The following is a 25,194-nucleotide window of genomic DNA, read 5'->3' as shown; positions in this document are numbered from 1 at the left end:
CATTGACTAGGAGTATTGTTTGCTGTCAGTACAGTCCATCTGCGCTTTACAACTGAGTCAAACATTCCATGAGGTATTTTAATGGTTTTGCTAAATAGAAAAATGGTGCTTTAAGTCCCTCTTCATGTTGTTTCTTCTGGAGGGTGCGCAGGCAAATTTAATGTTGGATTGTTTATATATGTTTTGATAAAACTTGGCCATGGCGATTGATCGATTACAAAAAAAATAGTTTACTTTACCATAACATACTTGACTATCGATCTGGCCCAGAAATTTGTTGTTTCTTTCCAGGCGTGATATAATTCAGATTAGTACAGTAGATTTTGCTGAGGTGTTGATGCCTAGATACAGTATTCGATGTGTAGCAATAGGTAAGACTGGGTTTCGAGCTGCCGGATTCCAAAGTGCAAATGTTGAGAAAATATTCTAATGAAAAAGGAGAAACTGTTCAAAGTTGTTTTTTGTTTGCACTTAAATAACAAAGGATATCATTTACGTATAGATCAATTTTGTCTTCCAATCTACAGCAGCCGATACCTTTTCTATTAGTGTTTTTTTTTCCCTGGCCATAACCAAATTATAAATACAAAGAGCAGTGTAGATAGAGGATGGGCATCGTTAAGTCCCTCTGTATAGAGCAGGGGTGACAAACTAATTTGGTTTTTCGAACCACATTCATGTCAAATAGATCTCACGTCTATCTTATTGTGGCAACCAATTCAGGGCGTTCCAATGCCTGCCACTCGTAGTTAGCTGGAATAGGCTCCAACAACCCTGTGACCCCAAGAGAAAAAGACGCATGGAAAATAAATGAACTGCTGTCACTTTTCACTCTAATTCACCTGTGTCAAAGTGGCGGCCCGGGGGCCAAATCTGGCCCGCCGCATCATTTTGTGTGGCCCGGGAAAGTAAATCATGAGTGCCGACTTTCTGTTTTAGGATACAATTAAAATGAAGAGTATAGATATATATTAAATTTCCTGATTTTCCCCCTTTTATATCAATAATTTTAATTTTTTAATCAATTTCTTCTGTGTTTTTAGTTCAAAAATCATTTTGTAAAATCAAAAAATATATTTAAAAAAGCTAAAATAAACATTATTTTAGATCTATAAAAAACTGAATATTCAGGGATTTTAATCCAGTTCTTTTAATCCATTTATTTAAAAAAAATCTAAATAATATATCTAAAATGGTCCGGCCCACGTGAAATCAAGTTGACGTTAAAGCGGACCAACCCGAGTCTGACACCCTTGCTCTAATTAAATCTAAGAACTTAAAATTAGTTTAATTTTAACAATACTATGAATCAGTGTTCATTTACGTATGTGCAAATCTCAGTGGATTGTCATTATGAATCAACACTTGCTCCATCCATTCCATTGTCAGCTCATGTTATCATCAAACAAAGTACTATGATACGTAGACTTGATTTTAAATTAATATACCCTAACCCTAACCACATTCATCTTGAAATTATTACAACTTCTACTTGATTCACTTTGTCCTTCAAGCCAAAGTGAGAAGTTGTGTTAGTGACATTCAACTTAAATAAACAGCTAAAAATATTATATGATATATACAGAGATTGATTCAATAGGAGCACACTCACTATGTATGCACTCCTTCAAAATGAAAGCATGTGACCCTGTAGCTTTCGGGTAGTTATAGATTTACATTGAACAATTGAGTCTATACATTGAAATGTGTATAGTCTGACATTATTTGTGGATGATGCTGAACTTTATGACAGAAACATGGAGGGCCATAACACGGAAAAAAACAAGCAGACAAAAGAAATATAGACACAAATGCCTATGGCCCCAAAGTTTAAGGAGTAATCCTTTTAAAACTGCATCTAGATTAGAGAGTGCTGAATCGCTGTCGTTTTCAGGCACATCAATTCTGCAAATAAATATATAAATCCCATTTCTAAACAAAGCAAAACTGCAACATACCCCAACACTGGCAAACGGCTGTAGCACTGCAGCTTCTCGGATCTCTTGGCACTACTACCTCGTAAGAGAAACTGGAGTTTGAACAGTCTTCAAAATTAAAAAGTATTATGAATTAAAATTTAAAAGAATGTATTTTATTTCGCATTTCAAAAACGTCCATTACTCATTCACTCATGTTGACCCCCAACTCTCATTTATTGGCTATTTTTTGTGTTAAATCGATAGACTTGGGAATTCTAACCTGTGACTCTCCCTGACCTCCTAACCTGTCTTTTAACATTTTTGCGTATTAATGACGTGGATGCTCCTGAGGCTAATGGAAGCTGAATCGCTCATGCTGTGCCAACATCCAATTGAAAATCAGGGGATTTGCAATATCCTTTTTTTTTTTTAGAACTATAAAATAAGTGGCAATGGTTGTTTCTTTACTGGGTCCAAAAAGTGTTGAAAAAGGTTATGATGGACTTAACTTGATGTCATTCTGTTTTTTTAATCGCAAATGGAGTTTGAACAGTCTTGTTTTATCCAACAATGTCTTGGATAAAAATTACTTTTTTTTTAAAGAGTGCTTGTGTTTTGTGTCCTTTCAAGTTATCACCTGAATGGTGAAAATATGATCAAATAGTTCTCTATCTACAGTCAGCTTCTGGTTCGCAACAATTGATTTAAAATCCTCCTCACTAATTCTACTTGCATAATTCTCTGTTCACAGCCATTAAGGAAGAACGTGCCAAGAGAAAAAAAATGGTAATAAATTGGTAACTAATATGAGTCAATGACGCAATAAATTTGGTTACACTTACTAAAGCAATCTTGGCAGAAACTGGTCTTCAAGCGCCCTTTCAAATGCCAATTTCCAGCTCATAAGTTTTTATTGTATCTATTTTCCATTGATTTTTTTCAGGAATTGGAATATAGATACCAGTCTTTGATTTATTTCAAATTAACTTTTAAATATATTTGATCTTGTTTTTACTCCTTTTCTTTTTCTTAAGGATCAAATATTGAAACTAATGATAATGATCAATGAATAATTTGATTAGATAAAATGTCGATTGTTCCTCAGTGTAAAGTTGAAATTAAAGGCTTTCAAACCATTAGGCAATTGTTTTAACACTCCCTAATAATAAATGCTTTAACCATACAGCATACAGCAAGGCCTTTATTTGTAGTCACCAAATTTTGACCTTCAAAATCTTGTTTTCCCCATCTAATGTTTTGGAATCAATTTCAACAAAATGTATTATTTTCTCTTCTGCTATGGAATATTCTGCCTCGCAATATTTCCCATCTACAGTTTTTACCATTTTGTTCATAATTTGGAGTATGCTTTGGAATTTGGAAACTACCATGGGACTACCTAAAGCACAGGTGTCAAAGTGGCGGCCCGGGGGCCAAATCTGGCCCGCCGCATCATTTTGTGCGGCCCGAGAAAGTAAATCATGAGTGCCGACTTTCTGTTTTAGGATCAAATTAAAATGAAGAGTATAGATGTATATTAAATGTCCTGATTTTCCCCATTTTAAATCAGTAATTGTAATTTTTTAATCATTTTTTCCGTGTTTTTAGTTCAAAAATCATTTTGTAAAATCTAAAAATATATTTTAAAAAAAGCTAAAATAAACATTGTTTTAGATCTATAAAAAAACTGAATATCCAGTTCTTTTAATCCATTTATTTAAAAAAATCTAAATGTTATATCTAAAATGGTCCGGCCCACATGAAACCGAGTTGACGTTAATGCGGCCCGCAAACCAACCCGAGTCTGACACCCTTGACCTAAAGCATGCATCTGCTGCCCCGTAACAGTATAGTATTTGTTTTTATTATCATTTTTTTATATAGCATGAATATGTGAATAGTTTAATGGCTAGTCCTATTTGAAATACTATAAATGAGTGCATGCTTATTTTTGGGTAGCCAGAGTTCTGTCACAGGAGTTCAGAATGGCCAGTTGGAGTCCTTCTGGATGGAATACCTACTGTGTTTGGAATTTTGTCGTCTGGATTAGACCACTTGGAATTAGCTCTTTTATCTTCATGCCCCCTTCTGACATTTCTATTTCATTGTACGTGTCTGCTATATATGTGCAGTAGGTAGTATTTAAAGGCAATAATAATGCATGATCTGTGAATAAGTACCTAGAATGCTGGTAAAAGCAGAATTGTGTGGGTTAGAATTAGTTCTTTGTTCCCACTGTTAATGTTGGCGCAGGGGAAAAAATCATTTGTTAAATTCCTTTTGTCTCCTTGTTGTTTTTCTTCATGTTTTGTGTTTGCATGTGCGCATGCCTGTGCGTGGATTTGTGTGCGTTGCAACGAGGATTAACCTAGTGCTTCAGTTGATGCTGATTGGAATGACGTTTCACACATTTGCAAAGACTGGACTTGAAGGAGAAGGAGCGACTGCTAAGTGAGTGTACTTTTTTTCTGCACTTTTATTTCATGTCAATGTCATGTCTGCCTTATTAGACACATGTATAAAGTGTATTAAGACTAGCCCAAGTAGACTGATTATGCTCCTTCACTTGGCATTGTGCCTTTTGGCCAGTTGCAAGTGTCTGTGAATGGGTTAGTTAAGCAAGGCCACAGACAACTTGTGACCTGTAATCGCTTGCCTGCTAAAATGCATGGCACTGTTCTGCTCTGTTGAACTACATTTGGTTCTTGATGTCCACATCCATTCATGTTTTTGCTCTGTCTATCTTATAAAATATCCATCAGAAAGTCTTGAATTACCATTTCTAAAGCTCGGTGGATATTTGTGGAATGTTTGAGCATGTGTATTTGTGCCTGAACCCATGCAAATCTCAATCGTGTGTGATTTGGTTCAGACTAGGTGTTAATAACAAATTGGACTTGAGATGACCTCATGCTTTATAGCCTGCTTAAAAACAAACCAAGGTATAAACAAACAACAGCTTTTTAACTGCCACATTGATTCTTGCAAATAAAACAATAATTCATTACATTCTTCATAACCTTCTTAAGAAGTACATTCATATTTACAGAGGAATTACTCAAATATTGAAGCTTACTTGTGTAAAGCCAATAAGATGAAAAATGTACATGAATAATGATATGATTCTTGAATTTAGAGCCTTCATTGAATAAATCCTATATTAGAGGACTGCATCCCTGGTCAAAGGCCAACTCTCAAAAGGCTGGATTTTTTTTTTCCCATGATGTGCATACTGTAGACTACTCATTTGTGGAATCTGTCCAATTCGCTGGTACTGTTTTTTTTTTCCCCTGCATAGTTTGAAATTATACAGCCAATGCAGCATCAAATAAATAGTGTAATTATTGTATTATAAAGGGAAACTGTACCTAATTTTCTGGGTTGCCACTATTCAGTAGGCTACGTACACTAACATTGCTACACTGTTCAGTCAGAATTAACAATGACAAGAACCAAAATGGCTGAGTGGTTAGCTCGTCGGCCTCACCGCTCTGGGATCCTGGGTTCAGATCCAGGTCGGGCCACCTGTGTGGAGTTTGCATGTTCTGCCCGAGCCTGCGTGGGTTTTCTCCGGGTACTCTAGTTTCCCCCCACATTCCAAAAACATGCATGGTAGGCTGATTGGACACTATAAAATGGCCCTAGGTATGAGTGAGTGTGAATGGTTGTCGATCTCCACCGGTTTCCCCTGCCTTTGGCCCGAAGTCAGCTGGGATAGGCTCCAGAACCCCTGCGATCCTAGTGAGGATAAAGCCATGACCGGACGTTTCGTCAAAAGACGTTTAGTCGACCGGACATTTGGTCGACCGGACGTTTGGTCGACCGGACGTTTGGTCGACCGGACGTTTGGTCGAACGGACGTTTGGTCGACCGGACGTTTGGTCGACCGGACGTTTGGTCGACCGGACGTTTGGTCGACCGGACGTTTGGTCGACCGGACGTTTCGTAGAACGGACGTTTGGTAGAACGGACGTTTGGTCGCCGGGTTCGCTCGCTGTCAAATTATGACAGAGAGTTTACTGTTGATATTTTGATATTAGATATTTAGATATTATACTCACTCTCTCTCTCTCTCTCATGATTATAATTTTGAGAGCTGGTTTCAACAGTAACAACCCGGCGACCAAACGTCTGTTCTACCAAACGTCCGTTCTACCAAACGTCCGTTCTACCAAACGTCCGGTCGACCAAACGTCCGGTCGACCAAACGTCCGGTCGACCAAACATCCGGTCGACCAAACGTACGGGGACGAAACGTCCGAGTACCGCATAAAGCGGTTCAGAAAATGAACGGGAAAAAAGAACCAAAAGAGCAAAATGAAATCATGTTCCGAATGTCAAATCAGTCATGACAAATTCAAAAACAAAACAAGGATATACTTTCAAACAGTGGCTGCAAAATACTGGCCTACGAGCCGCAATCTGGACCCTAGGTGGCAAGTTTGAGGCTCGTGTCGAGCTTTGTTAGATTTTCAATGGCTTTTTTGTCTGTTTGTTTTTGGGACCAACTGTAGTTCATACTGAGAGGAGCTACTAAAGTATCTACGTATAAATTAGTGTGGAAAAAAGGAGTTAATCTACTCTGAAACTAAGTGGAACAGGAAATTAATTTTGGCTATGTCTTGACAACTAACAACAAACCTTTACTGAAATTGTATCCAGTTTCTAATCAGATCACGCCCTGGCCGTAGACATTTTCCTCCCTCTAACTTTTTAGTTTTAGGCGTTGTCCTTAACTTGTCATGAATTGTGTACTTTGTCAGCATATTTGGAGAATTAGTACTACTTGAGAGTAACCCAAAAAACCTATTCAGGAAAACAGTGCGAGTGCTGAAGTTTGATAAGCGTATCAGTTTAACATAATAGGTTTAAGGATGTAGCTTTGTTTACATGTGCTCTGAGAATTACAGGAGTTTTTGAATTTTCCAATTTAATACATAACTCCATTAACCATGTAATCCACATATATTTTGTGAAAGAGTGTTGTGTGTACATGTGGTATAGACTGTTTTTCTTTCTTATTTTTTTAAATGGAGACTTATGGTGTGCATTAGAGCTGTGTTTTCCTTTCTTTTTTTCTAACTTCCTCAAGATTGGAAATAATTCAGTTTGAACTGTGGGAGAAACAACATTTCAAAACTGCTTCTGTCTTCTTTAGGGAGAAAGGGACCATTGGATCATGCAATTCAGTGAAATCCGAAGGGTCAACAGTAGGTCAGATGTGTAAAATGCTGTGTTAAAACTCTCAAAGTCACGATTAATTTTTACCGCAACAATAATTATTATAATGTAAGGAATTGTGCAGTCATTTGGATTTTTTTTCTAATTACATGAAATATTCTTGTAGAAAATCGCTGTGCAATCACAGGCAAAGAGCCTGAGAGCAGTTAATGCTAAATGGATATAATGTCTCAAGTGTACAACAGAGTCAATATTTTCACCATGATGGTTACAAGGCAGAGTATACATCATTTTTACAACCCCACCCCATAACTACCCTATTAGAATTCCATTTCAACTATTCTCTTTGACTTGATGAGTGCATAATTCAAATACTACTCTATACATTAAAAACTGAATTATTATGGTATAATGGATCTTGTTGGGCTATCTTTTTCCTGCCCCCATTGCTGGCACCGCTGAACCCACTTGACTATTGTGTCTTCTCTTTTCTTCACCGCTGTATATCACGACACAAATCCCATTTGACTATGTGAACACTTGAATGTTCCAGTATAGTATGTGAAGGAAAAAGTCCAGAAACTCTGATGTACTCTGATGTCTTCAGGCAAAGAGCATGAGTCCCAATGTGCAAACAATACGTTCAAAGATAAGCTCATCCTGATCCCTCCAAGCAAAAACTTTAAAAAAAGAAAATGCAGTATGTCGGCTAACATTGACTGCGATGAAGAGAGGGCATGTCTTCTAAATATCTCATCTCATTTTCTGAACCGATTTATCCTCAGGGTCGCGGGGGTGCTGGAGCCTATCCCAGCTGACTCTGGGCCAGAGGCAGGGGACACCTTGACCAGCCAATTGCAGGGCACAAGAAGACAGACAACTCACACCCATACCTAGGGACAATTTAGAGTGTCCAATCAGCCTACCATGCATGGTTTTGGAACGTGGGAGGAAACCGGAGTACCCGGAGGAAACCTACGCAGGCCTGGGAAGAACATGCAAACTCCACACAAATGGACATGACCTGGATTTGAACCCAGGACCCCAGAGCTGTGAGGCTGATGCGCGAACCACTCGCCCCACCCGGCTTTCTGCCGTCTTCTAGATATTTATATACATAAGATAAACGTTGCATCCAATCCAATCAATACCCTCTGATTCGTTAAATATCCCGCAAATGCTTGTAGTTGGATGAACCAAATCAATATGATCAATAGTGCTGCAAACATAAGCTCAATGATTGTTTACTTCTATACTTGTATAACATTTTACCATGTTACTGTTCTCAGACCGTTTTTTCCAATGATCGAATGATGTTAGCACATGCGAAGGTTTGTTGTCAAATCTTGGGTCGCTTGCAAAATTTGCAATGTGAAATGGAACTGCACCAAATCAGTCCGGACCAATGGATTTTAGTCCAGACCCAAGAAAGTGAACTAATGACTTTCCCCTTGTGAATTCACCTTTACAGTCACCCCTCCCCACTTCACGGCCTCAATTTTCGAGGCTTCACTGCATCGCGGTATGTTCCATAAGTATCCAAAATCAAAAAAATGTTCATAGAAATTTTAAAATTCACGCTGAAACTCGCAAGCTCCGTAGCCTCGTCAAAGAAGGTCCAAAGAAGAAACAGAAAAGACTATAATTTTCAAGATGGACGAATTTGTGGCCGAATAAGATCATCCATCATTATGATGGATTTACGGTTGAGGAGGTTCATCACTCAGTCGTCGATAAGGCCATGAAACTGGCTCGGTTGATAGCCACAGAGGGCTTCTCAGACATGACGATAGAGCCGTGCTCGAGAGCTACTCAACCCTCTAAACTGATGAGAATCTCGTCAAAATGAACAGAGCAGAGGACACCGATGACAATGAGGATGAAGAATGTAGTCTTATTTTGAGAAATTAGCAAGAGATCTTCAAAATGGCATGCAGATTGGAACAAAGGGTCATTGATGGGAAAATGGTCAGACACATCAAATTTTGCAATCGTCTTGATGGTGTCATGTTATTTGTACAAAAAAAGGGAAACGACAGTCACACTCCCCATCACCATGTTCCTTTTGCGCAGAAAACCTCCCGCAGAAGCTCCTTCTGCTTGCCCCGATGACGCCTTTCGGACAAAGAGGCTTAACCCTTACTTCATTCCACCTTCATCATACTGCGCAGGTTTCTCATCTTTTTTTGTAATTAAAATTTAAGCGAAGAAGTGTAATATATACACTTCTTGATATTGTATAGAAACGAAAACATGCAGTAAGTGTGGTAGATATAATAGGGGTGATCCTACTTTGTGTATGTGTTTTTTTTATCGCGGCCATGTCGGGTCTACATTATCCTTGAAATTTGAGGGAAGACTGTAAATGTCTTTCGCCCTCTTCACACTAGACATTAAATTGTGTTCTGAATGATTGGAGTGAACCTAAAACTTGATTTTTCAGGCTTTCTTTGATGTAAATTCATCAACTATATCATCATAAGAAATTTGTTATATTGATCAAAAAATATTGCCCAATGTTAGACTGGATGCAGTGACACTTTACTTTAACGCCCTCTCCAAACTCAGTCATGGAGCATACGGTCTACACCACTAACTTGACATGAAAATGAGGGGTATTATTCTAGCAGTGGCGGGTCGTCGGGGGCTTCAAGGCCTTCTCTGCTGGCCTAAGAAATATCTGAATCATATATTATATTTTGTCCATCAATACTTATTAAATAATTCCAAATTGTCTGTTAGCTTCCTTTCATTGCTTTTCCCCCTGGTTGCACTGCTTCCACATGTGTGTTTTCATATTGAAGCATTTAACCAATCACATATCAGCCATTATTTCTTGCCAGGGTCAGAAATCTGTCTCAAGGCCTTCACAATCAGTTCTGCAGGCTCTGCTACATTAAACAAGCGTCGATAAGACTGTTGCTTTAACCAATCAGATTTTGAGTTGGCAACACCACAATGCCTTGTCGCAGGCGTAGGGATACGTCATTGCCTTGTCGCAGGCGTAGGGATACGTCATCGCTTTCACCAACTATGATTGGCTAGTGATTAGCCAGAGCTACCAAACTGTATCTGTAGCGAGCTGCACAAGCAAATATATTGTTGTGTTGATTTAAAGCCATTTTCAAGACGGACTATGCCAGAAATACGACAGGACAGGCTCGACTTTCATCATTAGCTTCGATGGCGATAGAAAAGAAGGAAGAAAGAAAGGAGGATGGATATTGAGTACAGTTAAAAAGGATTTTTGTTGAGTAAAATATGGCTATATTCCTAAATAATATTTCAATTGTGGGCCCAGTTCTGATATCTGAAAAGATCCATTGTTTGTATTTAAGCTCCAGTGTTTTATTTAATCAATAAATGCTGCTAGGAAGTGGATTTTACCCCATTTTAGTGCAATTTTTGCCGGCTCGCCATGGGCGTCCATCTTTGTCTTTTCCCGGGAAAATCACCCCCCTGGCCCGGTTGTAATGTCTGAAAAGCTCCAGTATTTGTATTTAATCATTAAATGCTGCTAGGACGTGGATTATACCCGTTGAAGGCGCTACGAGAAAATGCACGGACCGCCACTGTATTCTAGACAACTGGTAATATTATTGAAAAGAAATTGGGACATTGGCTCTTTTGTGGCCCCAAATAGATTGCGCCATTGGCAGTCGCGCACATTGACCATAGCAAAATCCGACCCTGCCTGTGTCTGTGCTGCTGTTTGCCTCTCTGCATGAGTTTGTGTGTGTATGCATGCTGGTGAGATTGTGAGGGAGGGGGTAAGACAGAAAAGGAGAGAGGTTCAAGAGCTCAATGGGCAGACGTGCTGTCCCAATGTACTAGTCAAAGCTGTTTGATTCCTGGGCAAGGATTTTCCCAATTTTTTTTTCCTGACACTTTTGACAAACTATCACTCAACAGGTAATGTTCATGTGTTAAAGATAGTTAATTATTCATAGAATTCCAGTAATAGGGGAGCATTTTTTGAGTTTTTGCTTTTCTTCTACTATACTGCTTTGGAACTTTTAATTTAAAAATATGATTTCATGTTAAGTCAGTTTGTTCTTTATTATTTTGGGGGAAATTAGTGAATACAGTATGTGAGGTAGATATTGCAGAGAAAGTGAATGTTTCAGTTACTTTGTCTTACGGACTGAAATGCTTTATTTTGGGTTAGGTTTTTGTGTTTTTAGCTGAAGTTAAATTATGGTTGAGGAAAGAAAGAAATGTGGACTGTTTGTAGTCAGCTAAAATAATGTAAATTTTGTCTAATTGAAATAAGTGACTTCTAAATAAGCCATTATCAATTTATACAAGAATTTACAAAGGTATAATCTATCTACTTATGAAAAGCAATGATGCATTTTTAATGTAAATGTGAATCAAACAATGCAAATGTCCGTAGAAAGAAATATTATTTTGAATATATCGTTTGTCTCTGTTTAAGCATTTTTAGGTTGCTTTTAAAAAGTCCACATTTCTGTCTCTGAATGTTTTTATTTCTTTTCACCACTTCTCTTTGCCTGCGGTCTGTTTTGTGTTCTCTCACAGAGCAAACATGATTGTTTGAAAACATTGTTTACTTAATTTCATGGTTTCTTTACCTTTTTCCTTATATTTACAGTGCAATCCTATTGATAAGAGAGGTTTTATAGCAGGAGTTAGTGGTTGGACAGTTATTCTTCTCCTGTAACTTAAGCTTTAAATCAGATAAGAATCAAAAGAAAGTTATGCAACTCAGATTCATTCCTCTCGAAATTGGATACAAGTGGTATGTTAAGCGAATCAGTTTTTTGCTTGCCTTTATCTGTTCTGCCTGTATCAAAAGTTCAAAGTTAAAGACAGAGCCAGTGTTGTTTCAATCATTCCTTTTTATCGATGTTCTTGTGTCAATAGTTCAGTTTTCTTTTTCCTTTCTTCTTTTTACAGAAACTCTATTAACAACCCACCGACAAAGAAGAGCCAGAATACTCCTTTGTTCTCAGTCTTTGTCATTGCGCAAATTCATTGCCCCTCCATTTTCAATCAAGTTCAATACCCTCATCCTTGCCTTGTTCTCATCTGTCCGAGAAGGACACTTTGCTACCCAACCATTCCCAAACTCTTCTCACCTTCCTGTTCCCCATCTTTGTTCCCCTAATGGGCACCATAACAAGCAGCAAGACCATCTTACTTACATCCACCTCTTCCCAGCCATAATCGTCTCTCCAAAGCACAAACACTGCTAAAATCGTGATCCGATGGAGACGACAAATCTGACGATGACAAGCATTTTGACAAAGGACAAATGCGCAAGTGAGGTCGAGAGAGGCAAGGAGTGTCAGGAAGTCAAACCAGAAGTGGAGAGCATGCAGGACGAAAACTGTCGACTGATGCTAGCTGATGGTCTTGTGGAGAAAGGAGCCAAAAACCTGAGCCCGGTTTCGGGTCAACAGGTGTCCAATGGCTTCACCACGCCCAGCAGTCAAAACTCCAAAGAGGGAGCAGGGCTTTCTGCAAGTTTAGCCTCTGGACCCGTAGGCAGCTCCGGGTCTACGGCACAGCTAGGAGGCCTCAGAACTCTGATGGTCCAACAAACCAGCTTGGAGCGGCCCAGGGAAACGTGGAGCAAGAAGATGGACTTCTTGCTCTCTGTGATTGGCTACGCAGTGGACCTGGGCAATGTGTGGCGTTTCCCATACATTTGCTACCAAAATGGAGGAGGTGAGCCATTAGATAAGTGGGAGGGGACTCTGTAAAGAAAGAGTCAAATTGTTCTTTTTAATTTTTATTTTATTTTATTCAAATGTTATTTTTTGCACAAACATGAGAGTAAATCTAAGTTGATAAACAATATCTCTTTTTTTAGCCCCCTGAAATTATTCTGAAGAAACACAAAATCCTGAGTAGAAATTTATAACAGGTTACTTATCTTTACAGCTTAAAAAAACAAAAAAGGAAAATAAGCATATAACAGTGCAGTGCTGAATACATTTATTACTACTCTCAATGGAAGGTTTATCCCGCACATGACTTAGATCACATGTGTCAAAGTGGCGGCCCGGGGGCCAAATCTGGCCCACCGCATCATTCTGTGTGGCCCGGGAAAGTAAATCATGAGTGCCGACTTTCTGTTTTAGGATCAAATTAAAATGAAGAGTATAGATGTATAATAAATTTCCTGATTTTCCCCCTTTTAAATCAATAATTGTAATTTTTTAATCATTTTTTTCTGTGTTTTTAGTTCAAAAATCATTTTGTAAAATCTAAAAATATATTTTAAAAAAGCTAAAATAAACTTTGTTTTAGATCTATAAAAAAACTGAATATTCGGGGCTTTTAATCCAGTTCTTTTTTTCCATTTATTAAAAAAAATCTAAATATTATTCCCTAAAATGGTCCGGCCCACAGGAAATCAAGTTGACGTTAAAGCGGCCCGCGAACCAACTCGAATCTGACACCCTTGCCTTAGATGGACATTATTAGGAATGAAAAACTTTTTTAAAGCCAATATGCTGAAGCTTTAATTAAAACAACTTCTATTTTATATGCCTTATATAATTGTTGTTAGTTATGAAATTTCATAGTTTTGATTTTACAGCAGAAATGATTCAAAAGTTATCTCAAGTTAAAATGAGAAAAGTATCTTAAATTGCTTTGCTGAAGATAGAACAATGCGTTCATTGTTGAATGTTATGCTTGATTGATTCTTGATTTTTTGGGGGGTGACTTTGGTATGCAAAGCAAATTGGGCTAAAATCTGTGAGTAAATAGCTGAATTGAGCTTATTCCAATTCAAAATGTCCCAATGGTTTTAGGCATGTGAAACTTTTTATAATGCTGAATTGTCTCAGAAATGAGCATGGTCAGAGTTCATCATTGTTTAAAACCACTGTAGCTACCCACTTTTGGTATAGTTAAAATTAATTGATTCTACCCGTGTGTCACAAAATTCTTAGCTCCCAGACACACAGCCTTGCATTTCTACTTTTATTGAATCTGTAATAATAAAATCCATGCAATTTCCTGTTTTGCTCGCCTGTGTATGTGTGGCATTGAGATGGGCTCAAGGAGACACTCAATAGAGGCAACGGTATTAATTGTGTGGGGTTTTGTTTTATTGGAATGGCCTCAGTCTCCTGCTTGCTTAATAACCTGTTGCTTGGGCAGGTGCTCAATCAACTCTTATCTTCGTCAAAGAAAAATAAAAGACACACAAATCAGCGCACATTCACATAAGGTAAACTGATGATCTGATAAGGGTATGAGCAGCGAGATGTGATGCCAATAGCCCCATGTTAGACTGTTTTGTGGTCCTTATTCCTTTTGCTACCTTTCCATCCAGCTTTGTATTTTCTCGAGGGTGATTTGGGGGTATTTCCCAGCCCCCTTTGTGCAAACGAAAGGATACGTGCTTCAGACAAAGGCATATTCACATTCATCTATGTTTTCAGAATGTGGGTATAAGAGAAATCTGATTAAAAAAAAAACTGCCAAGCGGATAAAATATATGCACACTCGAGCTTTCAGTACTAACCTCTAAAATTCCATGTTTATTAAGTTGGTTAAGACCAGTCCCTTGTATGTGATTCCATATAATGTACTTAAATGTGTATGATTTAATGGGATCCAATAGAAAACCTGCAATGGTACATTGAGCACAGGTTCTACTTTATGTTGTTATAAAAGTGTGTGAAAAATAATTTATCGAATTCTGCCCTGGTGACAACTTCAGTGTGGAGTCAGCCTTTAAACTATAGTGATGTTGAAGAACCCAAAATATAATTTGATGGATGGATTGTCATGATTTTGTGCTTGGGTATATATTGTGTCTTGAATGGACAGTCTTGGAAAAATATTTCAGATTCATATTTGACTTGTTGTGTATGTGTAAAATCAACTTCTGTCATATTACTATTCTCTATGTTTCTTATCTGTTCTAATGTAATACATTCTCTGTCTTCATTTCAGGTGCCTTTCTGCTTCCCTACCTATTGATGGCCGTCTTTGGAGGTGTGCCGCTCTTCTACATGGAGCTCGCTCTTGGCCAGTTCCATCGTAATGGTTGCATCTCCATTTGGAAGCACATTTGCCCTATCTTCAAAGGTAAGGGAAAATGGAAAAATGTGTTTTGAGAGCGCTTGACCGGGGGGGTTAGGTGTGGCGACAACGGCATAAGATAATTGGCTGGAAGAGGGAAAAACTGGAAGAGAAGCATAGGTGTCAATCTCTGTAAATTCCTTTAACCTCCCAAGTCATCAGCTCTGAATCCTTCTTGAACATTTACAGTGATGTTCTGACTGTTATGGAAATTGTCACATTTGCACGCCAGGTTGAGGCTGTTTGGAAATTGCATCCTATCTAGATTGTTGAAACTGAGAAATGTCAGCCGCTTGAGCAGCCGGTTTGAAAGGGCCGCTTATCTGATACCCAAAAAAAGGTTCTAACAGCTATTTGGTTTCTCCATCCAGGTATAGGCTTTGCTATCTGCATCATAGCCCTCTATATTGCCTTCTATTACAACACCATCATGGCCTGGGCATTGTACTATCTGTTGTCGTCGTTCCAGTCCACCCTTCCTTGGACCACCTGCTACAACAGCTGGAACACGGGCAACTGTCACAGCTACATGTCCACCGACCACAATATTTCTTGGTCCAACTCGTCCACCTCCCCTGCTGAGGAGTTCTATACGTAAGTGCATGTAAGTGGGATGTGAAAGCCGAAAGGACATTTGACAGAAGGGTTTCTGTAGTGGTGGATAGCGGCAACAATGGGATGAGATTCAAAATGAATCAAATCAAATGTGTGTCATCACCTAACTTAGACATATTATATTCACACAACACATTATGGCATTCTTTACAAGCAATGAGTATTGCCCATTACTATTGTCCATTTCAACCTCCTCCCGTTCGCCATTAGTGATTGAATTGTCGCAGTTCTAGACTACTAATATTCATTCAAGTGCTTTCTGAAACGCTTTATCCTCACTAGAGTCACGGGGGGGTGCTGGAGCCTATCCCAGCTGACTTCGGTCCAGAGGTAGGGGACATCCTTAATCGGTGGCCAGCCGATCGCAGGGCACAAGGAAATGGACAACCATGCACACTCACTCTCATATTTAGGGGCAATTTAGAGTGTTCAATCAGCCTACCATGCATGTTTTTGGAACGTGGGAGGAAACCGGAGTACCCGGAGAAAACCCACAAGGGCCTGGGGAGAACATGCAAACTCCACACAAGTGGACCGACCTGGATTTGAAACCAGGACCCCAGAGGCCGACGGGCTAACCCCTCGCCCAACCGCGCCACTACCAATATGAATTATTTTTGTAGCACGTTACACAGTAGTCTTTTTTTAACACTAATGAAGTTGAGCATTTTATATTTGTGAAGACTAAATATTTTATCTGTATTAAACCTCAGTGTACCAAATTTAGCAACTGGCCAGTACCATCAGAAATACTACTGTGGCCATGTAATCTACATTTTGTCTACTTGGCATGGAAGCAAACCAAGTTGACAAAAGTGTGAGTCTGTCAAAATGCATACCCTTCATCCACTACAAGAAATAAATATCTAATTTTATTGTTAGGTTTCATTTAAAACAAATCTAATAAATGAAACCAAGATGGTCAATAATGTAACTGTACTCAAAATCATTCTTGTGTTATGAATGAAGACTTCATTTGCTTAATTGACAATGTTATGGTGATTTTTCAATCAACAAGCACTATTACATAACTCGAGACATAGAATTTTTCACCCTTCTAAAGTGGCCAGAAGGACAGTATTTGTATGTTTAAATGTCTCTCATCTCCAATGAAGACGTTTTAATGCAACTACGTATATCTTCTTCGTCCCCTGAATCGATTTTGTCTGTATTCTGTCTATCGTGGTGTTTTTCCTCACTTTTACACCTTTTTTATCTACCTCCCAACATCCTCACACCCTTGGCTCTAGTCGACACGTCTTGCAGGTCCACCGCTCTTCAGGTCTACATCAGCTGGGTTCCATCAGCTGGCAGCTGGCCCTCTGTTTGCTCTTCATATTTACCATTGTCTACTTTAGCGTCTGGAAGGGAGTCAAGACATCTGGAAAGGTAACCAGGCTAATGGGTAGGGAGTGTTGCTCAGAATGGATGGATGGATTGAGGAGACTGGGAATCACATATACGATCATCATTTATCAATGCTGTTGGAGAAGTTGGTTAGACAGGAATGTTGTGTGGTTCACCAGTTAGCCCAATGAGACTAGAAACCAGATCGGAAAGTCTTCATTTCTATTCAATTCCATCTCAATATGCTAACCTCAAACTCCTTTACATGCTCATCACACACAAATATTATAAAAATAGCAATGTATTATTTAAAAAAAACATCAAGTAAGAACTTGATGTCATATTTGTTGTAGGTGGTCTGGGTAACAGCAACCTTCCCTTATTTGGTCCTCCTGGTGCTTCTCATCCGTGGGGCCACTCTGCCTGGTGCCTGGAGAGGAGTGGTCTTCTATCTCAAGCCTGATTGGGAGAAACTTCTCAGCCCCACAGTAAGAACAGTAAAGCTTTGATTTCATCAGTATATGGCAACAAATTCTGATCATCATTTCAGACTGATGCATCAGAAATTATGGCATGAAAAATATGTATTTATTTTCCATGACTCTTCCATTTCCAGAGCTGCCAACTACTCAGAAGTTTACCCTGAAATGCAAGGCAAACTCCAGGACTCCGGGCAGGCTCCCTAAACTCCGAAAATCCCCAAAAATTGTCACTTACATTTTTTTAAGTAACCATTTCGGAAAAGTACCAAATTTCCAATTTACATGCCTCGAAATTCCGTGACCGGACGTTTCGTCGAAAGACGTTTGGTCCCTGGACGTTTGGTCAACCGGACGTTTGGTCAACCGGACGTTTGGTCAACCGGACGTTTGGTCAACCGGACGTTTGGTAGAATGGACGTTTGGTCAACCGGACTGTGAAATATGAATTGACGGACGTTTGGTCAACCGGACGTTTGGTACAATGGACGTTTGGTCGCGGGTTCGCTCGCTGTCAAATTATGACAGAGTTTACTGTTGATATTTTGAAATCAGATATTTAGATATTAAACTCTCTCTCTCTCTTTCTGTCATGATTATAATTTTGAGAGCTGGTTTCAACAGTAACAACCCGGCGACCAAACGTCCGTTCTACCAAACGTCCGTTCTACCAAACGTCCAGTCGACCAAACGTCCGGTCGAACAAACGTCCGGGGACCAAACGTCTTTCGACGAAACGTCCGAGTACCCGAAATTCACACCGTCGCTATGGCTGCCGCCATCTTGATTCAACTGCACTGTAAACTCGAAGAATTCGGTAACACGAGTGCATTGTGAATCATCCGAGTTACAAGTTCTGACGAATGATTCGTCATGTGCGACTTCAGCGCATATTGATTTTGCGTGAATCACATTCACTCCGGATAAACTCCGGAAACTGGACAAGGGTACTCCTGAAATGGGGTCGACGGAGTTTGGCAGCTCTGCATTTCTATCAAAACAAAACATAAATACCATAAACAATCATTTGGCAATGAATGACAAGTGAAAAAAACCTTTGCTAAAATGTTCTTTGGTGCCTGAGCTTTTAGTTTCCACGAACTTCTCTTATTTATTCCTTTTGTCTTATTCAAGGTGTGGATCGATGCCGCAGCCCAGATATTCTTCTCTCTGGGTCCGGGCTTCGGGGTTCTCCTTGCCTATGCCAGCTACAATCCATTCCACAACAACTGCTATAAGTAAGTTGATATGGAAAGACTGATGGCACAAGCCAAAAGTTGAAACAACATCTTTCCGATTTGACTCAAAACTCGTGCCACAAGCTCTCCAAAATTCAAGCCTCTTCTCTTTTCATTTTAGAGACGCTTTGTTGACCAGCTCAGTGAACTGTCTCACCAGTTTTCTGTCCGGATTTGTGATTTTTACTGTACTTGGCTACATGGCTGAGATGAGGCAGCAGGATGTAGATGCTGTTGCCAAGGATGCTGGTAAGAAATTTCTCTAACAAAAGACATTCACTATCCAATATCACAATGTTCGGAAAAAGAAATGTTTCTTAATGGCCTATGCTTTTCCCCAAATTACTTTAGTGAAAGGTCAAAACATCGCTAGTGTGCAACAGACTGTGCTTTCAATGAATTACCGCAAACTACCTAAACCCACTTGTCTATTTTTTTCTGTCAAGGACCCAGTCTGCTTTTCATCATTTATGCAGAAGCCATTGCAAACATGCCTGCTGCAACCTTCTTTGCAATCATCTTCTTCCTCATGATCATTATGTTGGGTCTGGACAGTACAGTAAGTCAACTCATTGTTCACATGAGTCAATGTTCTTTGTGATGAATGTGTCAGTCCTTCATTACTCCCCCTGTAAACACAAAATGTATTTTATAGCGGCCAAGCCGCACTGTTTTTACAACCAACATTTTCTGTTATACTCCTGCTGGCTGTGCCCATATATCACGGCAGTGATCTTTTCCCAATAACCCAGTGTTCATTTGTATCCGAGAATCCAGCTTCAGAGACCCGTGGAACTTATATTGCATGCTGATAATCAGTGTGTAATCTAAATCAGGGATGCTTTTCTGCTCCTTTTCATGACTGAGGATATTACAACACAATGTGTTGTTTGGTGCAATGTAGGCCTACATTATGCCCTCAATTTAAGGAAATTTCCAATGCTTTTAAGCCTTTGCTCTGAATTTGCCACATTATTTTTTAGCCTCCAAAGATAGATTTACCCACTGTTATTAACGTTGTACTATACAGACATGGGTGCTACAATGTTGCTGTGAAGCAGTGTATGCTGATTCATATAAAGCCTATTTTTTTAATATCCCTTCTTTATTAAGAAAGCAAGTTGGAGTGAACCAGAGAGATTATTTGCTATACAATTCTTTTGTTTTGATTACATGTAAAATATCCTCAGTCTAATATATCATAATTTTAAAGCATGTCAAAGCCTTCATACTACGAAGATCTTGGTGTGTGTTTGACCCTTGTTTGACTAAGAAAAAATTGACCACCTGTTTCAGAACAATTCAGGCAGTTAAAGGTCTATTGCTACAGCATAATGGTTGTTATGATTGTGGATTTCACTCATAACACAGCATGGTGCCCTAGTGGTTAGCAGGAGCACATTTGCCTCACGGTCCAGTATTCTCAGGTTCAAGACCTGGCTCATCCCATGGTTGCAATGTTTTTCCAAAACTTTTGTCTGTATTCCCAACACATCAATGTTAGGTTAACTGAATACTTCGTAATTGTCAGTATTAGTGTCACATAATGTGATAGTAATGACCTGTCTTTCAAAAATCCACTATGAGCTGAATGTAGTAAACAATGATGACCTATGGTATACAAGGATGAGTGGACTGATGAATGGAATTAGGGCATATGGTTGAATTGATAATTCCCTGACCAATATAATTACTTGTTACTTTCTCCAGTTTGCTGGCTTGGAGGGGGTGATCACCGCCATGCTTGATGAGTTCCCCAATATCCTGGTTAAAAGACGGGAGTGTTTTGTCTTTGGCCTTGTTTGCATTTGCTACCTCGGAGCTCTCTCCACCCTCACATATGTAAGTCAAAGATTTTATGCAAAATCACAACCATATTGATGGGTGCCCTTTTGTTCATCTTATCCTAAAAAAATGGTTAACATGTTTTAAGATCAAAGCCACATTAGAATATTGCCTCAAAAAAACAATCCCTTTGTTCCAATGGCAGAATGGTCTAAATAAACTCTAACCTCAGATAGGTTAACTTCACTGTTTGTACTTCTAAAGTACTAAGCTGTATGTGGTAGCACAAACCTTTGAGAGGAAAGCATGTCTCAACTTTGGGACAATTTTGTCTGATTTTGTAGGCTTGAATTTGCTTAAATTTGCATCTGTTTTCTCCATCAGCCGATATCTGGTAAAACTATACTAGAGCTCGTTTAATTCCTTTTCTATGCAGACAATTTCAGTGATATTTTTACAAATTCCAACTATATGATAATGCTTCTGTGTGTGCCGCTGCTTCATTTTGCTAATGTAATTAGCTGCAGTTTGCAATTATACATGGCAATCAGATTGAAGTAGTCGTTTCTTAATCCCCAATCCTCAATTAAGGTAAGGGAGTAATTAACAGCTGGGCTGTACAACTACAATATGTTAGCATCATCATGTGTGGACAATGTCTGTTGCAAAGGACCGATGAAGAAGGGGAATTTTTCAGAATTTTTTTCTTCTTCTGATTTTCGTCTTGTACCAGGGAGGAGCTTTTGTGGTGAAGTTGTTTGAGGAGTACGCTACGGGCCCTGCAGTTATCACTGTGGTTCTGCTTGAAGTCATCGCAGTTTCTTGGTTCTATGGTTAGTTGGAAAAAAAGAAAAATAATCGTGTTACATGCCACACATTTTTGTGCACAGATGACAGAATTGTTAATGTGTCTGTTTTATGTCTTTCAGGTACCACCCGTTTTTGCAATGACATTCAGCTCATGCTTGGTTTCTACCCAGGATGCTTCTGGAGGATCTGCTGGGTCGCCATCTGCCCCAGCTTTCTCCTGGTAAGACACAATCAAATGTCCCTCAAGCCTTATTTCTCTTACTTTCCTGTCCAATGCTTTTTTAACCTAACATTAGTTAGCAATGCCTAATATATCAGCATGAAAAACACTGTTCAAACCTTAACATATCATTTCAGAGTTTCTCATATGTTCGTTGCGTTCACAGCAAAAGATCCACACACACACCAAGTTCAACTTTTTTGTTGTTGTTTTTTTTAACAGTTTATCATCATCAGCTTTCTGGCCTTCCCTCCCAAGGTCAAGTTATTTGACTACCAGTATCCACCTTGGACCACTGCCCTTGGCTACAGTATTGGGGTGTCCTCGTTAATCTGTGTGCCTGTTTACATGGTCTACCACCTAATCAATACTAAGGGCACTTTTAAACAGGTATGCGCAAACATAATCACAGGATCAATAGCCAGAGTTTTACTAGTCCTCCTGCAATTCTTCATGTACAAATGATGACAACATGTTTCTTGTGCACATGACTTACGATCAAAAGAAGCATTGACTAGGGATTAGTGATAGAGGAGGGTCACTAATTCAGACTTCAAACACAGTTACGCAAGCAGGATATTACCTGACGACACAGACTGGGAAGTGGAAGTCTTTTCATTTAGGAATACTAACTGCTCGGTTTGAGCAATCAAACACTTCCTGCACTGTTAACATGAAACATAAAAAAAACTTTCCGCTAATCATCAGTATCATTATCATTGTGATGAACTTTTGTTAGACCTCATTGTCCTGTATTGACACAACTGTCTAGGCAAGCGGTGACGCTGAAACACACTGTCAACATGCTGCACAGTAAACATATAGTATACATGAAAAATACATGGAAGTATACTGGGAATAGAGAGGCTTAAGCAAGTTCAAAGTATTTCTCTAGTTTCAAGTCATGAATCAAAATTAAAATATCCGTTTCTGAGGAATATTATTGTGATTTTGACAGTTATATCATTATTTCCGCTGCCACGCTATGAAACAGCTAACAGTTAAAATAGAGGAAAAATAAATAAAACTAAATAAACACAGATGCTGGACATGTTTACTTTATCAATATTCATTCAGATTCATCTATTCTTATCCCTCATCTTCACATCGGTCACAGAGGTGCTGGAGCATACTCCAGCCAACCATGGGCCTTTATATTATTAATGAATTAATTTATTTATTGATTGATTTATGATTGGGGTGCTTTTACCCTCGTGTCCGGCTGTTTAAGGTGGTCTACTTCATCTTATACCCGAAAGGACTGTGTGTAGGATAGTGATGACATCATGCAGAAATTGACTGTCAATTTCACTGACCTTGAATGACTTTGAAATTTTGCATATTTCCTCTCAAATAATCAGGTATAATCATAAATGTCTTTGCAGCGTTTATCAAAGAGCATCACTCCGGAGCCTAGCAATGACCAACACAGAGGCTTCATTGTCACCAATGCAGTCTGACCTGAGAGTCATGTGCCAATTCAACCTACTTGGAGCGCCCTCTTCTGGATTTCCAACCTTATAAAACATGGAGGCCACGCTTCACTTTTTGCCTCTTTTTCCATTTCACTCTGTCTTTGTGAATTCGAAATTTAAAGGCGTTGGTGCGCCTAATTTTAGGGGAAGAAACATTACTCAAATATTGTTTGAATTCAGGTTGGTTCAGTTTGTGACTTTCTTTCTGTTACTCTACATCAGGGGTCTCAAAACGATTCCACAAAGGGCCTCCCTCATTGGGTACTGGTTTTTGTCTCAACCAATCCAGTGTTGACAGTTTAACCAATAAGGGGTCTTCTAAAATAAGTAGCATCTGGCTGCAATCAATTGATTACACTTTCAAAACGTGTCTGCTTGTTCGGTTTGAATGAAAACCTGCAGCCCCCTGAGGACCGGTTTGAGACCACCGCTCTACATTAATGCCTTTTTTTCCCGTCAGGTAGCACTTATTTTTATGATATTACTTTCGAGAGTCATTTAAACTGTACATACTATGTTCTGACCAATTCAAGAATTGCCTACATGATTATCTCTTCCCCTACTCTCATTGTTTCATTTTATTAACATACAGATAATTTATGCATTCTATAATGTAGAGAAATTCAGGTATTCTTTGTCTTACATCGTTGAAGCCAAATATATATTTTTCTGCTCATACTTCATGTGACGTGACAGTATTGCGTTGAACTGTTAAGAGTTCTGAACACTGAAGCAGTGTGCTCAGTGGTAGGATAGTTGTTCCCCAACTCAGAGGTTTTGAGTTCGATTCCCTGCCCTTTTGACGTTGTCTAAGTGTCCTTGCGCAAAATATTGAACTGTGGCTCATGATGCTGCATCATCAATAGATGAATGAAGGAAATAGTGGCAAAGTGCTTTGAGTACCTTAAGGATAGAAAAGCGCTATACAAGTGCAAGCCCATTTACTAAACCCATTGCTTGTGTATTCGTGTATTTGTGACAGAAGGATTATGACATTGGCCTTTCGAATACATCCAGATTAAAATGTGCATTGATCTCACTTCCAAATTTTAACTTTCTTCCATATAATACCATCCAATGATGTTCTGTAAATCATCTGAGATTTTGGTCATATTGCACAGCCTTCAGTAAAGAAACCAAATATGGACTTGACACCATTACCAAGGTCAACATCTAAAAGTCCACTTACCTACTCTCAGAGAGAAAGGGAGGGAGAGAGACAAATCTAGACTTAAGACTTAAAATACGTCCAAAACTGTCCATCCACGTGTATTCCCTCGTCAGTGATACTGGTGTAAATCTACCCTGTGAAGACCTTTGTGTCCTGTTCCTCATGAATGTGTGAAAGTGTGTTCAGTTGTGTAGTTGTTTTGCACATGAGGGTGTATGCGAGTCTATGGGTAAGTAGGAGTGGTGAGCCTTTTTTGTGTGCATGCTGTAATGTGTGTATTATGTACTCAAGACGTGTAGAGAGTGAGAGCAAATGCAGGTAATCCACAGTATGAAGTCATTGTTGTCAAATTCCAAATGATCTAATGAAGGATATAACTCCCTCTAGTACCTCTCAAGCTTATAAATCTATGTATGTCTATAATAGACCATATTGACAATGCTACCTGTATCGAATAAAGCTATAGAAAATATAAGAGAACCATCAGATAATAAATATAAATAGAGAGAAAAAATGTGTCTTGGGTGATTCTTCATTTGCATGAACAACCGAAATAACTGTTCATTTTTATTGGACTCTGTGAGCAAGGTACCTACTATATTCAGCAATATATTTGTGGTGAGAATTTGCACAGCGTCATACTGAGAGTGCTGTACTGGACTCTTTGTTAATTGGCTCTCATGGAAAACAAAAAGAATTGAAACAGCCCAGTCTGATGCTGGATATCTTGACAGCAAAACCACAAAAATAAATGGTTGCATATGTGTAAACTTCCTTCAGCCCAATGCAACAATCTGGAGCATGTTTCTTCTAGTATAGTATTTTATCAGCACATTGTTTTGCTGTTTTTAAAGTGTCAATTACATAAACTAAAATATTTGTTC

The 25,194-nt window shown here is 38.9% G+C and overlaps 1 protein-coding gene across 2 annotated transcripts; it reads left to right on the top strand.

Moving 5' to 3' along the window:
• The first annotated feature begins 4,241 nt into the window (after window positions 1–4,241).
• Window positions 4,242–23,801, top strand: slc6a4a (solute carrier family 6 member 4a). 2 transcript variants are annotated; one of them, XM_077611712.1, is made up of 14 exons: window positions 4,242–4,370; window positions 12,021–12,794; window positions 15,042–15,176; window positions 15,542–15,764; window positions 17,036–17,174; window positions 17,486–17,620; window positions 18,746–18,849; window positions 18,971–19,098; window positions 19,296–19,408; window positions 20,560–20,691; window positions 21,368–21,467; window positions 21,564–21,664; window positions 21,887–22,054; window positions 23,050–23,801. In XM_077611712.1, exons 2-14 carry the CDS (start codon window positions 12,332–12,334, stop codon window positions 23,122–23,124), a joined length of 2,016 nt encoding a protein of 671 aa, XP_077467838.1. In that variant the 5' UTR covers window positions 4,242–4,370; window positions 12,021–12,331; the 3' UTR covers window positions 23,125–23,801. The 2 variants fall into 2 exon arrangements, with proteins under 2 accessions (XP_077467838.1, XP_077467836.1); XM_077611710.1 differs by lacking the exon at window positions 4,242–4,370 and adding an exon at window positions 10,889–11,012.
• Window positions 23,802–25,194: the final 1,393 nt, after the last annotated feature.

Source organism: Stigmatopora argus, chromosome 10 (genome assembly GCF_051989625.1).
Source record: "Stigmatopora argus isolate UIUO_Sarg chromosome 10, RoL_Sarg_1.0, whole genome shotgun sequence".
Taxonomy (NCBI): Eukaryota; Metazoa; Chordata; class Actinopteri; order Syngnathiformes; family Syngnathidae; genus Stigmatopora; species Stigmatopora argus.
Note: the sequence above shows the minus strand (reverse complement) of the source record. Positions and strands in the feature narration are given on the sequence as shown.